This window comes from Ostrea edulis, chromosome 7 (genome assembly GCF_947568905.1).
Source record: "Ostrea edulis chromosome 7, xbOstEdul1.1, whole genome shotgun sequence".
Classification (NCBI taxonomy): Eukaryota; Metazoa; Mollusca; class Bivalvia; order Ostreida; family Ostreidae; genus Ostrea; species Ostrea edulis.
In genome coordinates this window covers 32,157,887-32,175,310 of record NC_079170.1, presented here as the reverse complement: position 1 = coordinate 32,175,310, position 17,424 = coordinate 32,157,887, and the positions used below count along the sequence as shown (strand labels likewise).

Genomic DNA, 17,424 nt, shown 5'->3' with positions numbered 1-17,424 from the left:
GATGGAAGAAAGCAGTCCAAGGAGGTTGCGACTGGAGAAAAGGTTGTGTACACAAATGCCAGCAGTGCCAGAGGTTCAGATGGAGGTAGAGGTAGAGGACGACAGTGGAGAAGCTGAGCAGTGTGAATTACAGACAGAACCAGCAGCTTTAGACAAGGAGATCCAATGCAACTTGTCTTGTATGGATGCCTATAGCATTGAAAACTTTGAGTTAAATCCGAAGGCTGTCAGTTACTATACTGGTTTCAATGACTATAACCACTTCATGGCATTTTACTACTGTTTAGGTCCAAGTGTTGATGAGCTGAGCTATCAGTGTTCATCTCTTTCTCCAAAAAATCAGCTTTTTCTCACTATTATGAAACTGAGACAAGGCAAGGAAGATTTCGAATTATCACTTTTGTTCAAAATTTCAATTGCAACAGTAAGTAGAGTTATAACTACCTGGATCAATTTTATGTTTTTTCAGCTTAAAGAACTTCAAATTTGGCCATCTAAGGAAATTGTCCAAGATCACATGCCTCAAAATTTTTATGAGAAATTTCCAAGCACAAGAGTTATTTTAGATGCAACTGAATGCCCAATTCAGAAGCCCTCTAATGTCAATAACCAGGCTACAACGTGGTCAACTTACAAGCACAGAAATACAGTCAAGGCCATGATTGGTTGTACCCCTCGTGGAGCTATTTCTTACATTTCTGATGCTTTTGGTGGATCTACTAGTGACCGCCAAATCATTGAAAGGTCAGACTTACTAAAACCAGATAAGCATATGTTTGAGCCTGGTGACAGCATTATGGCTGATCGTGGTATTATGGTTCAGGACTTATTTGCATCTCAAGATGTGTATGTGAATACTCCCACCATGCTAAAGGGAAGATCACAATTAGATCCAGAGGAAATTGTTAGGGATAGGAGAGTGGCATCTAAGAGGATACATATTGAGAGGGTCATCGGTTTAGCCAAGAAGTTCAAAATTTTGAAAAGAGAACTATGTCAGAGTAAAGTGCCACTTGCATCTCGGATCTTATTTGTATGTTTTGCCATTACAAACTTCAGAAACAGTATTGTCGATAAATTTGCCTAAAATATGCATAGGTTTCTAACACACTCAATGGTCAGCAGTCATTCAAGTTCACAAAGTGACCATAACACTCCATTTTGTTTCATTAATAATGTAGGTTGGAATACATGCATCTAAATGCCTTGCTACTTGACTGGTTGAATATTAGTATATCATACATACATTTGAGTGAGGTTTGATGACTTTTTCTTATAGCCAAATAAATTTTTCATTAGACTGGCAAAGCTAATGTTCTTTGTTATCCCCACAAAACACATATAGGGCTTTCAATAATTTTAAAGTAAGGTGGTAAATTTCTCCACTTAAATATAAGCTATTTTAGAATAATGTCCAATAGTTTCTTGTGCAAATTATGAAATTTGAAGTGGCAAATTCTGATAATTGAAACGGTAAAAAATTGCTTCCTATCGCCCCTTATTGAAAGCCCTGTGTGTATATGTGCTGAAATAAACATATATACAGTATGTCTTTGGTAGAAAGGACAACTCATTTTTTTCAGCGAACCATGACAAGTTTTGCTAATTTAACCTGACAATTGTGTTAGAATTTTTTTAATCCGTACCCAACTGTTCTACCACAAGATTATTCCACCAGATATAAGAAACAAACTCGAACACAATGTATCTGTTGTTCACCTTGTGTATTATAATATCTTATCACGTTTTCTGTATCTACCCATTACATATATTTTAATTATCACACTGTTTTCCTATGCTGTGTGTGACGAAGCTCAGGGATAGAAAACACACAATGAGTTGGATATATATCATATCAAACCAGAAATCATGGGAGATCCTATATATATAAAGGCAAAGGTGGAAGATTGCATTACACTTTACACATTTGCAGCAATGAAAGGCCTAAAATGTTTTACATAGAACAACTCCAACTTTGGTATCAAAGCATTTTCACAATAGTCTTGGTCAATAAAAAGTTTCTCTACAAAAAGGTCAGAAAATGTATAAACAACAAAATAACACAAAGAATGTCCACTTATGTACAACTGGCCTTGAATTTGGTCATAATAAGGATGGCTTTTTCTCAATACTGTTTGTCCCTCTTCATTAGTTTGCAGAAATGAAAAGTTCTTCCCAGGTAAAATTTTGTCTTTTCGACCTGTAAATGGGCATTTCACCTCAACAATACCTTTGTTATCAACAACAGCATCTGGGGATGCACCAAGATAAGGTCTCTCGTGGGAAATGAACAGTCCACACTGTTTAGTTTTAACACATTCATATTTTTCAAATGCCTTTAGAGCTTTTTTTTCGTAGTTTTTACCATGCAAAGTTGCAGCAGTATCTATTGATTTACATTTTAGCATACGCTGTAACAATTTCTTAATATTTCTTCTTGGTGTAATTTTGGAAATTTCCCCAAATCTCGAAGCCGTGATCCTCCAACTTCTTTCAGAGAACCACTTTTTGTTTGTAGCTTGACCCCGAGTCGCCTTCTCAATTGCATTAATGCTGCTACGGTCTACCTGTGTTAAAACAAGTTGCACCCATTAAATTTGAAACTAAAGTAGTTTCTATTTTTGTGAATTAAAGATACAAAGATGGCAATCTGGTTAATACTATTGATTGTTTTCTAGTTTATAAACTAAAATCTCTGTTTATATTTATCTTTAATATCAAGTTCTGCTTAGAAAAAGGACATATAAATAAAAATCTACACAAAAAGACAAATTTTGTGATGTCCTATATCTTGACCCCAATCCCTGAGGCAATGCTTGAAACCATAATGGTGAATTCAACAACATTGAAAGGCAATGTATTGCAGCTTCATAGAGCATAACAAAATTACAGACAGACAGAAGGGACATAAAATAATAGTAACCTTTAATGCTTCATCTATCCAGTACTCTGTGTATGGTTGTTTCAAATAGTCATGGTCTTGAACTGCTGCCTATAAATACAAAGAAATGTTACTGTAGAGATGACAAAAATTATTCACACTAACTTGATGTCAGTGAAATACAAGAGGCCTATGGCCCATATTCAAAGATTTTCCGTATATATTCCCATTTAAAACTTTTATCCTTATCAAGACCAATTTTGGTTGAAAGTGGTTCTGGTGAAAATGTGACAAGTTTACAGACGGACATACAGATGATGGACAACAGTTAGTCAGAAAAGCTCAATTGAGCTTTCAGCTCAGGTGAGTTAAAAACAAGAGGCCCAGGGGCCTTATAGGTCACCTGAGTATCATGTAACAACCTTCCAATGTTTGAATTAGGTTTGTGTTTAAATATAAGAATTTTACTTTTGGATGGAAGAAACATTGAATAGCTATGTGGTCATGAAGTACATGTGTCATTTTTATGTTCAATCAATAATCCTTTTTAAAAAACCTAGGTCTGAGACATCATAAAGAAAAGGGTTATTTACTCCATAGATAAAACCAATATAAGAAGATTTTCAAAGAATTTCTACATTTTCACTATATGACCAATAGAGCCCCACCCTAACACAAGAACCCCTGCCCCAGGGGCCATGAATTTCACAATTTTGGTAGAGGGCTCAACGCTCATTATAATTATACCCACAGCTTGGCTTCTTGATGTCCAGGAGTAAAGAAGAAGATTTTTTAAAATTACACTCATTTTGATGGTTTTTGCCCCACCCCTCAGGCCCCAGGGGGGCAGGGACCACGAATTTCACAATTTTTGTTCCCTTCTACCCACAGATGCTACATGCCAAAATTGGTTGAAATTGGTTCAGGGGTTTCAGAGAAGAAGCTGAAAATGTTCAAATGTTAACGCACGACGACGGACAAAAACAGATAGCAATAGGTCACCTGAATGATTCAGGTGACCTAATAAAAATTTTTAAAAATACTTATTTGAAAAATTTATGGGATTGGGCTTAGCCTATATGAGCCCTCTCCCAAAATATTTTAATAGTGTTAGAGTAGATAAAAATAGCCCCTAATATAATGATGCTTCATGTAAAAGTATACTATGTACATGTACTTTATACCTGCAAGTCAGCTTTAGGCATTAAGTATTTGAAGGCCATCTCCGTATTGGAGTCCGACATATAGTTGATCAACACATTTCTCACATGATCGTTATATCCCTCCATACATCGGTATTTCAGTGGACGTGGGTCATCAAAGCATATGTTGGACCTTGATGTCTTCATATCTTCTACTTTTACAGGAGAACCTAAGACAGCATTTTAAAACATTATTCAAACCTTATCAATACAAGTAAATATTCTCTTCATTGAGTGATTATGAATTCAAAACCAGCTTTCTCAATCACTGCAAAAGAAGTACTGTATAATCAAAACAACACACATTTTAAATATTGATTATTTCTTATATAGCCAACATTTGTGCATACAGTATGTACACACATTTGTATTTTCCTTTATTTTGAATGGATATATCAATAAAAGGATATATCAATGCATGGATATGAAACTGGATAATACACATTTTTCTGTTAATTCAAATAAAACTTAATATAAATTTTATATTAAGTTTTTTTTAATTAACAGAAAAATATGTATTATCCAGTTTCACATCCATGCATTGATATATCCTTTTATTCCAAAGACACACACCTTTAAATAATGCTTTGGGTCTGTGAAATGTCTGCAAGTTTTCAGTGCAGGTTTTCTGGATAGAAAGGTTTCCTGTCTGTACAAACTCCTCCAGGACTATAAATACTGCTGCCAGGTGCTTGCAGGTCCCATGAGGCCCCTTTCCTGATGGACACTCACATTCCGAGTTAACTGGGTCACCAGATTCTTTTTCAATTTTGATTTTATAGTTATATGTCACCTAAAAAGATTTTGAATTTACACAATAATTCACATTTTTGTTAATATATACATGTATTATAAACAAGTCAAATAATTAGACTAATGAATTTAGACATTTTAATCTATCCATCATTATAAAAAGGAAAATTTACTATAAATTCAATATTTTTATAACAGGTTAGGTGAATATGACTGAACATCACTGTCAGCAATATTTCACCTACCAGTACTTGGCATATAGTTATGGACAGATATAAAGTTATTTGTAGAATTTCCCTTTTGATTATCATGCATATTATCTAAGAGGATTCATTTAATTGATATTGGTACATGTGTACCAATGTAGCTTCCCACAAGTGGGTATACATCTTGGTATATCACTGTATGCAGCATAATTACTATGTTAATATGTATAACATTAAAATGATGACAACATACTAATTTCTTCATGGCTGCAGTAACAATACCACTAAAGTAGATTTGACCTCCCTGCATAAGAATGGAACAGGCCAAAACTCTATCTGCATCTTTTATAAGTCTACCCTTTACCAAGGCTTTCACATCAGAAGCAGCATGTTTGTCCCCTGTGGTTAAAATAGAAAAGATTCTGCATTATATTTGTCCATGTATCACTAAATCTAAATGTAGCAGTGTGTTTAATTTGTAAATATCATAAGTCATATTCTAATATATATATATATATATATATATATATATATATATATATATATATATAATATTGGTATTTTAAAAGGCAATAGGTAATGTTCAGAAACTTAAATTTCATGTCTATAAAGCTTATATTTTCATTTTATTTTGGATTATTATTTTCATTTTATTTTGGAATATTATATGTCCACCAGTGGTATGCACTATGTAAATACCTATGTGCTACTACAAGTACAGTGACTAACTATGATACTATTCAAATGTCATGTTTAACAAAAGTCAAAAACAAAAATTGATATTTGGCTTACATATATATCATTAGGTGCTTGTAAAACTTAAAACAGTAAAGACCAGCTGGTGAGTAATGACATGAAAACTTTTCATGCATAGCAGTATAGAATTTGTTATTTATCAATATTATTGTGAACATTATATTTCTACGTACCTGCCAATCTAAATATGAAATAAGCCTCAATTTGCTCTGTAGTGATTTTCGGCAGTAGATGCACATGCATAGACTGCAACTGCCTGGAAACCAGACTGTGGCCAATCGACAGCATCTGGCTGTGGCAGAACAATTGGTTCAGGAACAAAATTGAAATTTCTATCATAGGCTTCTAATCTGAAATAAGTTTAAAGAAAGCTAAACAGTGGTATAAATATGGGATTGACGATATGTTTATTGTTAATTTTAAAGACCCCCCCCCCCCCAATGTCTAAGGGTGTCTTACTGGGTCTGGGTGTAGCTTATATATGGTCATTGTTATCTGATCTGACACGGTCTATCCCCCCCCCCATCTCTTTCTCTAATTCAATGGGTCAATGAACAATTTCTTTTTAAAATAAATGCATAAATATAAAGCTGTTATAAATTATTAATAGAAATTATTACAGTAAGTTATATGTTTTAGAAATTAATGTGCAAATTATTGTTTGAATTCCGATTGTGTAATTTACAACACCTGTCTAGAGAGAATATTGAAAAATATAATGATTAAATTGCATTGTCCAAGAGATTTTTAAAAATTTGAATATTATTATGAGAAAATATTGCAGCGGCGGACAGGTTGGATATTTGGACCGAGTATCCAGCCTCGACGAAACTCGCTGCTCAAGGTTACCTGCAGGCGTATTGTTAAAAGTTTGATTGGCGTGCAGCTTACCATTGATCAGGATACAGATAATATTTTCGGACGTCAGATAACAGACATATGTAAATGTATGTCTCGGAGGGGGAGGGGGGTTAACTTAAAATTGGGTCTTTAAAGCTGTTTAGCGAATTCCAGTTTTCGTACCTCGACAGGGGTCTGCATGATAAACAGAAGTGATTTTGTAACATTTTCTACATGTTTTTGAGAGAAAGACATCAAAATATTACAATCATTGTAATTTGTATACTAACCTTTCCACAAGCTGTTCCTTGCGGCCGCGTGTAATTGCCCCTCTTTCTGATAGTACGCGTTTTAGTTGTGTCACAGGACATCTCGCGTACTGCGACGCCATGCTGCTTATTTATATATACCCCCTAGAACAGTAACGCCACCTGGCGAGTAATGAAGTGAAACAAAAATCGAAGAATAACCTATATATTTTCGCGAAACACACTGAAAAAAAAAGTGTAACCCCATGTTGTAGCTTAAACCTAGCCCCAAAGGCTCACAACATGATATTTAATACAAAATTATAAGGATGTCCGAACACCAATTGGTGTGATTAACATGACCTTACTTTTCTATAGAAGGTCAAGGTCACAAGGTCAGCAATGATATTACGAAATAGAAGTCTTGTCATAGGATATTTATATACAAAATATGAAAACTCTGCCTTCAATTGAAAAAGTTAGTTTTTTTAAAGGTAGGTCAGACTCATAGGTCAAGGTCACAAAGTACGAAACTTTATTACTTTACTAAACTTTTTAAAAAACATCTTGTCACAAAGAATGCACACGTGGAATTTGAGAGCACTATCACTCAACATTCAAAAGTTATAGTATATATTCGTATGTAAAACGTTGATCCCTAATTGCGGCCTCACTCTACACCCGTGTAGGATGATCTATAAATGATGCTATTAGGGAGGAGGCGCTGGAGCCTTCACTGCGCCACATCAAATAACAGCAACATACTGGTTTTTGTTTCTTATATATTAATTTATGCAGATTGTTTAAAATAAAGTAAATATTTTATCAAAGATTTACGTAAAGTTAGACGGTACAGCTGGTTTATCAAATGTGTGATGATGACACTTATTTTCCTGCTCAGTTTTGATGTTCTAATTATAAACACCATGACCTTGTTTTCCTGGGTCTTGATTTCTGGTACTCAATCCAGAATCATTTACCCAAGACATGTGTACATACCTAGGGAAACCATCATCCTATTCCAAGTGACAACGAAAAATAAAGGGGAGGGGGTAAAAAGGAAGTTGGTGGATGAATTCTCTGACGAACGGGAAGAAAGTAGAATACAAAGAAAATGAGTATCCTAATCCTACTTCTACCGGTTACGGTCTCTCTTTCGTAAACTTATTTTGGCGTAACGAAGTGTTCATTTCCCCTGACCCCCCCCCCCTCCCAATTTTTCATTATTTCGGTCGTTTGCATTGCTTATTATTTTTTTATTTATTTATCATATTTCGTAAATAGATAAAACTTACATCACTGAACCACTAATTAAAGGAATGGATGGGAGACTAATCTATGTTGAAAATAGTAAAATGACAAACTTGGGATTGAGAAATCACAATATGTATATACTGTATACATGGAATTAAATCTATTTGTTTTTTCTGACTCCGACATAAGTTTACACTATTCAAAAGATATTGACAGGTATACTATCTTGTACTGTAATAGGGACTCATTAGCATTATATATTCCCAGCTCGGTGAAGATTTTATATGCCCCCTCCCACCTGGGGGTTATTAAGCTCCAAACCAGTTTATGAATTTATGTTAGTATTATATAAGCACAAATATTATGTGTAACAAATGCATACATCGTAACAATGGTATATGTCTAAGTTGTGGGAATATGTATTCATGTTTGTTTGTTTTATGTCCTGTTGAGAAACGTTCATTCACATTGACACGTCATCGGTTGTAGGTGAAGTACCACGAATTTAGATTTATGCTTAGCACTGAGGACCGTAACAGCAAGGGTTCTTTAACGTGCTACCGCCTGTCGCGACACGTTGTATGTATGTATGTATCGACCACCGATGAGTTATGTTCAAGATACAATGTTCATACGATATCGATGATATCGGAAATATTGAAACGACATGAATACGATATCGATTATTTTAACTATATTGGGCTTTGTACTGAAGCTGTAATACTAAGGGTTTGTATATAGTCGGTATCTTATTGATATGGAATCACGATTGTTGAGGTTTTATGTCTTGTCGATATCAACGATATCATATCGATAATATATCGACATCGAATCTTTATCGTGTTGATTATCATCTACATTATGGATGTCGCTTTTAGTCTTATTAAATCCTTCAGTTGATTTCGACAATATCGTATCGATGTCGAGTCATGACTGTTGAGCTTTTCCATTTTGTCGATATTATCGATATCGAATTATGATTTTTTTTGTTTTTACCGATCATGAGTGCAATTGTTTGTTTGACATATTTCTTTTCATGTCCATATCGACGATGTTGTATCAATATCGAGTGAAACTCTTTTTGACTATTACCATCGTGCGTGCCATGCACCTTTCATTTAAAGGTCTCTTCCTATGTTATGAATAGAATATAAGGTTTGATACAGTGTGAGTTACGTGAATATTCTGTGTTACGTAGTGAATCTTTCAATTTTTACTTAGTAAATTAACTTTTATTAAAGGAATTTGAGAAAATGTTGAAAATTAAAATTTATAAGTCATTGCTACTGTGTGAACTATTTTCTGTGGTTAACAATCAGTAGCTACGTTTTGGAAACATTTCGTAATACTATATTAACAATTAGTTTGAGTTAATATCATTTTTTAATCTTGACTATTGATTAGGTTTAAAAATTATTTCTTGAACTCTTTGTCTAGATTGTTTGGTTTATCACGTTATATTTGTGGTGTGTGTAGCTGTGTTTGTGAATTTGTCTGTCTGTCTGCCTGTCTGCGTGTACGCTCACGTGCGAGTGTGTGATTACTTTGTGTTTTTCAAACATCTTTATACTACCTATCTTATTGCTGAATAAAGTTTATTTATCTATTTATTCTACAATTTATCATTTTCTGTTGTCTGCACACAGTCTAAAAGAACTTCATTATATATGGTGGTAGCGGAGGGATTTTTTTTTTTTTTTTTTTGACAATCGTTTTAAAAAAAAAAAGATATTTTGTTGAATACTGCTGTTTCAGAAAAAAAGTTATATGAAATCAATTTGATATTGCAGTTTTGGTTTCAGTGCACTTTGAATGTTTGCTGCTCTTGTATGTAGATGATTAAGTTGTCTAAGTGGGTTCAAGACGCGGTTGAGAAGGGTCAATATTTGTCAGTGTGTCTAGAGTTGAGGGAACACGCTATGGCAGTTGATAAAGATGAACGTGCTGCACAGGGAGAGGAGAAGAAACAAGATATGAGACAACAACACATGACCGCGGAGAAAGATGCAAAAAAGGAAAGCGAAACTGAACCTTAATAGGGAAAAGGTGGAGAAAAGGGTTAACAGACAAAAATGCGAGAATTAGATTTACAATGAAAGTCATGGATAGACCGGGTGATAGTGAGACAAAAGAACAGAAGTCTGGGGAAAAATATCTACTTCCTACGTATGTAGAAAGTGAAGATTTCACGTTTTTATCAGAAAATTTTGAAAGATTGGCTAATCTACATAAGTGACCAAAGGCAGAATGGGCATTACGGCTAGTTCCACAACTGACGGGTAAGACACCACACTTCCGCCAGAGTTCGTTTGCTTACAATTCGTAGCTGACATAATGACAGTGGCGTAGCTTCCATTGAGGCAACCGAGGCAGCTGCCTCGGTAAAAAAAAAAACAACACCTTTTACGTTGTTAAAATGTCGATAGCTTCTGGGGGGCGCAGCCCCCCAGACCCCCTGCCTCGGTAATATTCGAACCCAAGCTACGCCTATGAATGAGGCCTTGACGGGGAGTTTGGGTAAGACACTAGATAGTTACGCACGGTTGGGGGATGCTGAGTCAATTAATTATGACGTCACTAAGAAGGTCATACCCTAAAAACATGATTTGACAGCTACAAATTTACAAGGATAAACTTAGGATTGTAATAAAACATTTAGAAAATTCTATACTCGATCGTTGAATTATTTCGATCCCTGGTGTCAAATAGAGAATGGGCAGTGTGTGATCAGTTTTAAATTGAGGCAGGCTACTGACTGACAAGTTGATGTTACAGAGGTTTCAACAGTCTCGTTTAAAGTCAACATTTCACAAATTCTATGGTCGTTATAGCGATCTAGTTTACCAGTACAACCTGACATCAGATCAAATGCTATCTGGCGTGTTTCATATCAATTGTTGGGCCATTCTTAGCACAAAGATGCTGACTACGGGCTACACCGTTTATCTCATCAAGATATAGGACTCACGGCAGGAGTGACCGGTCGATTAGGAATGCTTACTCTCCCTAGGCACATGACCCCACCCCTCATATATTCAGAGAGGTCCATGTTTGCCCAACTCTCATATTAGAGTTGAGATTGATCACTGTTCGTATTCTTCACCTTCTCAAGAGAAGAATGGATTGATGAACAAAGAAAATTTCCTACGTTGAGTATTTAAAGAAAACGAGTTAGCGATACTATTATCAAATACGGAAGTGGTTGCATATCGCATTTCAAATCAGATTCAACTAAGGAAATGGTGAAACAGTTACTAGTACCGTCGAAATTTCGCAGTCGAATGCTGTCATTTTTGTAAATTCAGGAGGGTATGAACTGTGAGGTCTTACGCCGGTGTTAGAGCTCCGGTATCATACATCATACACGCTTGGGTCTATAACCAATAATCGCACATTCGCGGGCCTTTTCGGGAAGTCGAGAAGTTGCGATTGGTTTACAACATGATCAGCATAAAATTATAATCGGCTTTGACTAGGCCTATATTTAACTCATTTTGTGAAGATTTATAATATTATCATTTATATACACCTCATTCGACCAAGGACACGCCTCTCCCGAGATCAACAATCTGACACATCGATAAATGTTTAATTTACAATATTTCGATGGGCTTAGTTTTTTTTTAGTTTTTTTTTTTATTTGTTTTGTTTGTTTTTTTCTCGTGATTATAAACGTCGCTGTTACGACTTTTTGTAATATTTTATGAACGTTTACTGATATTAACAAATACATGGATAAACACACACAAACGTTTTTATTTTGGTTGAACATGTTTTGTGATGACAGACAATAAGTCGAAAACTATCCAATATGTCGGATATCGAATCATCCGGGACTTTTCTGGTAGGTTTGCGCTTTATAACTTTAAGGAGGTATGCTACACCAGAGAAATTTGATGTAGATGAAAAGTGGAGGATATGTACAACAATATTTTGAAATTGAAAATTTTCAAATTTACTTTATTTTGTCAAAAAATACAGTTTTAGTAGAAGGTAATCTGAAAAAAAAATTAAAACCCCTGCTGGACTTGAACCTGCGACCTACAGTTCAGCAGTCGGTATTCAAACCCACTGAGCTACTCGGCTAGGTATTTTAAAGGAAAAGACAAATATTGCTGATATCGATTTTTTCATCCATGTTTTTAAAGGAAGTCAGTCATTATGACGATGTAGAGTACGACCTTAATTAAAACATTTTACCGAAATTAGTTTGTACTACCTGACAATGTCCTAGAAATCAAGCCACCGTTAGCAGTTATTCTGTTTGGCATTCATTTAGTGCACTTTGTTTTCGATTATTGCGTTTGACGAGACGAAACGACGCGTATTCATAATTTTGTACGCTGGTGCTGTTGGCCCCGAGTTCATCCTGATGGATGATAACGCCCGTCCTCATCGCGCCAGGGTGGTGGAGCAGTACCTTCAGCAGGAAACAATTGTCCGTATCCCCACAAACTGTGTAATTCTTTCTCTGGTTTGCTGTTAACTTTTTGTAATGAAATGCCTTTTGGTGTTGTTATCAGATTTCAAGCAGTCCGTATTGATAAAAGTTCATGCCGTTCATGAATTTTCATTCATAGCCTGAGTAAACACGTTTCTGAGTCAAATTTATGTCTTTTGTTATGTTTGTGGTAAATTACACACATATAACCTAGTGATCCTTATCAAATTTTGAGTAGTATATATTATCTGAACAGGAGATCGGGAAAAATCTGAAATATGTGAAAATTAAAAAGGCGGATATTGGTTTCGCGGAGATCCTGGGCTTTGAATGGGGAGTTGAAAGAGGGTTCCTATGAACGCAACAATCCCACCCACCCTCTCCCCTGACCAGACTCAGGCATAAGGCAGCATAAATTAAAACATTTATAAAATATTTAAGGGTATTAGATGCTGCCTAGTTTTTGACATCTTTGTATCAGAAACATCTTTTTCGTACACCGGATTAACATTTGTTCATTTTCAACAGAAAGACTCTAGCATGTCACAATGCAGAAAACCATGTCTATTTTTGTATGGACACCTTACGTTGGAAATGTGACACAGCAGATAGTATCGAGTCACTGCCTGAAGATTGTTCGGGTAAGCGCAGAGGTAGCGCTCTCGATTCTCACCGCTGTGATCCGAGTTCGATCCCTGTGACCGGCAGTGGTTGTATGTGAGGGGGTACGGTGGTCGCCCGCCCGGACACGCGAGTTTCCTCTGGGTACGCTGGTGTCCTCCACATAAGTGACCCCTAGTGCAAACGTCCGTGCATTAAAGGACCTTATTGGATAAGCTTTCAAGTTTTCATGGGCTATCCTTGGTATTTATGCATGTATGCTAGATAAAATCCTGCGCTAGCGCGGGAAATCACAATTAAATAAAATTGCATCGAGGAAAGACTTTTTAAATACGTGTTTGAATTGTTGTGCACATGCATTGAAGAAACGATATCTTTAATTCAATTTAAATGAATTTAAGAACAAATATTTGAATATAAAATTGCGTGCATTAGTTATATTACATTGCACATGAACTGAATGATTGATTGATTTAATATTGTTTAACATCCCTCTCGAGAATTTTTCACTCGTATGGGGACGTCGCCATTGCCGATGAAAGGCTGCAAAATTTAGGCCTATGCTCGGCACTTACGGCCTTTGAGCTGGGAGGGATCTTTATCGTGCCACATCTGCTGTGACACGTGACCTCGGTTATTTGTAGTTTCATCCGAAGTACCGCCACATTTAGTCGCCTCTTTGCGGTCTCATCCAATTGATTGATGGAATTTTGTTTAACGTCCCTCTCGAGAATATTTCACTCATTTGGAGACGTCACCACTTCCGGTGAAGGGCTGGAAAATTTAGGCCTATGCTCGGCGCTCATGGCCATTGAACAGGGAGGAATATTTATCGTGCCACACCTGCTGTGAAACGGGACCTCAGTTTTTGCGGTCTCATCCGAAGGACCGCCCCATTTAGTCGCCTCTTACGACAAGCAAGGGGTACTGAGGACCTATTCTAACCCGGATCCCCACGGGAGGACCGCCACATTTAGTCGCCTCTTACGAGAAGCAAGGGGTACTGAGGACCTATTCTAACCCGGGTCAAAATATATTTTTAATTTAAATGAATTTAGGAACACGTTTTGAATAATTGCGTGCATTAGTTATTTATATTGTTGATATCATATACAGTAAATAAACTTGATAATCAGGAAGTCACTTATATTGGAGCTCCAAATTAAATGTTCTTTATGTAAAATAACTGATCTCTCTCCGTATTGATAATTAGATAATTGTTCGCAAGAGTAATCCGTCATGCCGAGTAGTTAACTAAAGACAAAATGAACGGTCGCTCATAATTTCAAACTCAGTATTGCGAATGTGTTTATAATGGTACATTTTGCCCAGTGCGACAATCTAAGGATGCCACTTGGACACAGAACGATTGGGTTCAAGTTCTGTTCACCGATGAGTCCATGTATTGTTTGGACTTTACAGACAGGAGGCACCGAGTGTGGCGACGACAACGTGAACGTTTCCATGATGCCAACATCAGTGAACATGACCGTTATGGTGGTGGTTTCATCATCGTCTGGGGTGGAATCAGCAGGGATGAAAGAACAGATATTCATGTCCTGGAAAGAGGAACAAGATCTTCAGCCCAGTCCAATCGCTCCCGCCGGTGTCGAACAGTCAGAGGGACTCGAACACATGCCCTTCTCGAGTTGAGACCTGCATTGTGAAGCCGATTCCGTATCGTCTGAGTGGACACATTCACCCCCGAGGCGTTCAGGAGGTCGTTACGTAGGCTGGTTGCTGTCCAGAAGGGATGACGTCGTGCCTGAAGAGCCACAAAATGGTCTTGGCGTTGGGTTGTCGACCTCTGATGGCCATCCCCATGTCGGTGTGCTGCTGTACCAAAAGTTTACTGTCGGTTCCAGGCCCTGTTTACAACGCTCTGGCTGACGTTTAGTGCATTTGCAACGTCACGTTGTGAATAGCCAGCGTCAAGCATTCCAATACATCTGCCCAGTTGTTCTGTCGTCAGGCGACGTCTTACACGTTGAGGGGGCATTGTGTTGATAAACGTAGTGTAAACACTCAAGTGAGTTTGAAATTTTAGAAAGAATCAGACACCGATGCCTGAGTCAAAATCGTGCAATGGTAGCAAAAGCATAAACTGTGATGAGAAACGCATTTCCCATGGCATGAAATGCACGTGCAAATTTGTTGAAGACGTTTTTGATTTCACCTGGACACAATATTGCCAGTTATGCAGTTATTGATTTTTGAAACATAAAAACATCTATGATCCTTAACAAATTTTGAGTAGTATATAATGAAATGCATTTGCGCAAATGGGAGTTCATTTTATTCACACAAAAAAGAGCAACATCGAAAATGGATAGTTTCCAAAATTCGAACTCGATATAGATAAGGATCTGACTTGTTCTAGATAAATCTTAATTGCGCAATGAGTGATTTGATATCTTTAATACGATTCTTTATTTTTATTCATTTATTTATTATTTATATATTATTATTATTTGCATTTCGTTTGGACGAGGCTTTGAGACAATACATCAAATACGTAAGTTAGTTTTAAGATGCGTTTGAGTACACTAAATAGCGTACAATAAAAATCTACATACGGGGAGTGGGACAAATGCCCATCACTGCACGTGTGAATGTACACAGGAAGTTTCTGATATTCAGTTTTATCACCCGAAGTTGATGGATAAAAACACCCAATTAAGTGATAAGTAGTCATGGGTAGATAAATTTCGTACGTATTTATACCTTATACATTTTAATTCATAAACATATGCCGTCTTTTCTTTTTTCCCCGTTTTCCTTACTGCGTGTGGGTGCACTCTGACTTTGGCACTCTGAGTAGTATTTCCTGCACCTCTAACATAGAAGAGGTCTTATTTCGAAACTTACGTATCATATTGGTACTTTTTAGGAGAAATCATTTACCTTTATATCAAATTGGGCTTTTTGGCATTACTAATAAAAGTGAGATGTGTCATCATGATTGTTAATGGCGGAATTAGAGCCCCCCCCCCCCCCATCCGAAGCAAAAAGAGTTTTAACATGTAAAAAAGAAGAAAGGAAAAATTTTTAAAAAGTGGGGAAGGGATCAGCCCGCCCCCCCCCCCCCCCCCCCCCCTCTGTTGCTACGTCCCTGACGAGTATCCGCTGTCAGCCCTCCCTACAAGCCTATAGATATCTGTATATATGTATACCTACAGTCCAACACAGAACCCGATACGATCTATATCACTGGACAAGTACCACAGTCCAACACAGAACGTCTTAAGCTTTCAGTTGTACTGAAAATCTCGACTAGAGCACATTGTGGAAAAATATTGTGAAATTTTCAATATATCCCCATCGAATTAATTTGTAATCAGCGTTCAATTCTACAACCAACAGATCAATCCTACATCACCCCAACAGCAGGATGAGACCGAAAAGGAATGGAGGCAAGCGAGACATTGATGACATGCCAGGTAAGGCACACAGACGCAGTAACGGCATAGTGTCGCCATCCCGCGGAAGAGGGACCCACATGCCACTCTGCCCGGAGTCACCAATACAGTGCCCTGGGGAGGTTGTGGGTGCCCAACCTGCCACCATTCCGCCGGTGTTGTAGAGTCAGCCTTCCCCCATAATGAGACTTCCTCCGGCTGTCTGGCTCTAGAGTTAGCCTTCCCCCGGGGGGAAGGCTCACTTTAGAGCAGGAGAACCCCCGAGGAAGTCTCCGTGGGAAGACCAACTCTATCACTAGTTGTAGAGTCAGACTTCCCCTCATAGCAGGACTTCACCCTTCATTTATTCCTGGTAAACTACTATCACTTTATGGAGATTGTTTAGATACCAAGACCTTTTTTTAGCAGGGAATGATGATTTTGTTTAAGTCGTTCGTTAAACTCAAAAGAAGAAAACGGTGAATAAAGCATATTGGAATTAATAAGTCATTTTGTTTAACCCATAGACCTTGAACTTTGTCCCACACAATACCCATGCCTTGGTTAGTTTTAGAAGTTTGAAAAATGAAATGAGGAAATTTCGAATATATGTTTCTTCTCACCTGCGTACAAATATCGGTTATGCTTTTTAACTTGTACAACTTGAGGTAGGTAGGTAAGTAGGTATAGGTAGGAAGGTAAGTAATTCCCTGTCCGCGATAAACTAAAATTTATTTCATAGTTTGCGCAGGAGGGGATGAAAGCGGGGGTGTCCCTCTAGACTTCAAGAGGGTTTTATGGCTCTAGAGTGAGCTTTCCCCCTG

The 17,424-nt window shown here is 37.1% G+C and overlaps 2 protein-coding genes across 3 annotated transcripts in view; one reads left to right on the top strand and one right to left on the bottom strand.

Annotated features, from left to right (window-relative positions):
* Positions 1–17,424, top strand: part of LOC125656883 (uncharacterized) — a 91,161-nt gene that overhangs the window by 60,736 nt on the left and 13,001 nt on the right. For both annotated transcript variants that reach the window (XM_056144019.1, XM_056144018.1), the window contains exon 8: positions 16,566–16,642. In XM_056144019.1, the coding sequence (XP_055999994.1) occupies positions 16,566–16,597 (32 nt within the window). In that variant the 3' untranslated portion in view covers positions 16,598–16,642. The remainder of the gene's footprint in view (positions 1–16,565; positions 16,643–17,424) is intronic.
* LOC125661412 (uncharacterized) lies at positions 1,706–7,005 on the bottom strand. The gene is made up of 7 exons (XM_048893405.2): positions 6,929–7,005; positions 5,972–6,148; positions 5,296–5,441; positions 4,657–4,876; positions 4,066–4,253; positions 2,924–2,992; positions 1,706–2,567 (listed from the first exon to the last, which is right to left on the bottom strand). Exons 2-7 carry the CDS (start codon positions 6,135–6,137, stop codon positions 1,920–1,922), a joined length of 1,437 nt encoding a protein of 478 aa, XP_048749362.2. The 5' UTR covers positions 6,138–6,148; positions 6,929–7,005; the 3' UTR covers positions 1,706–1,919.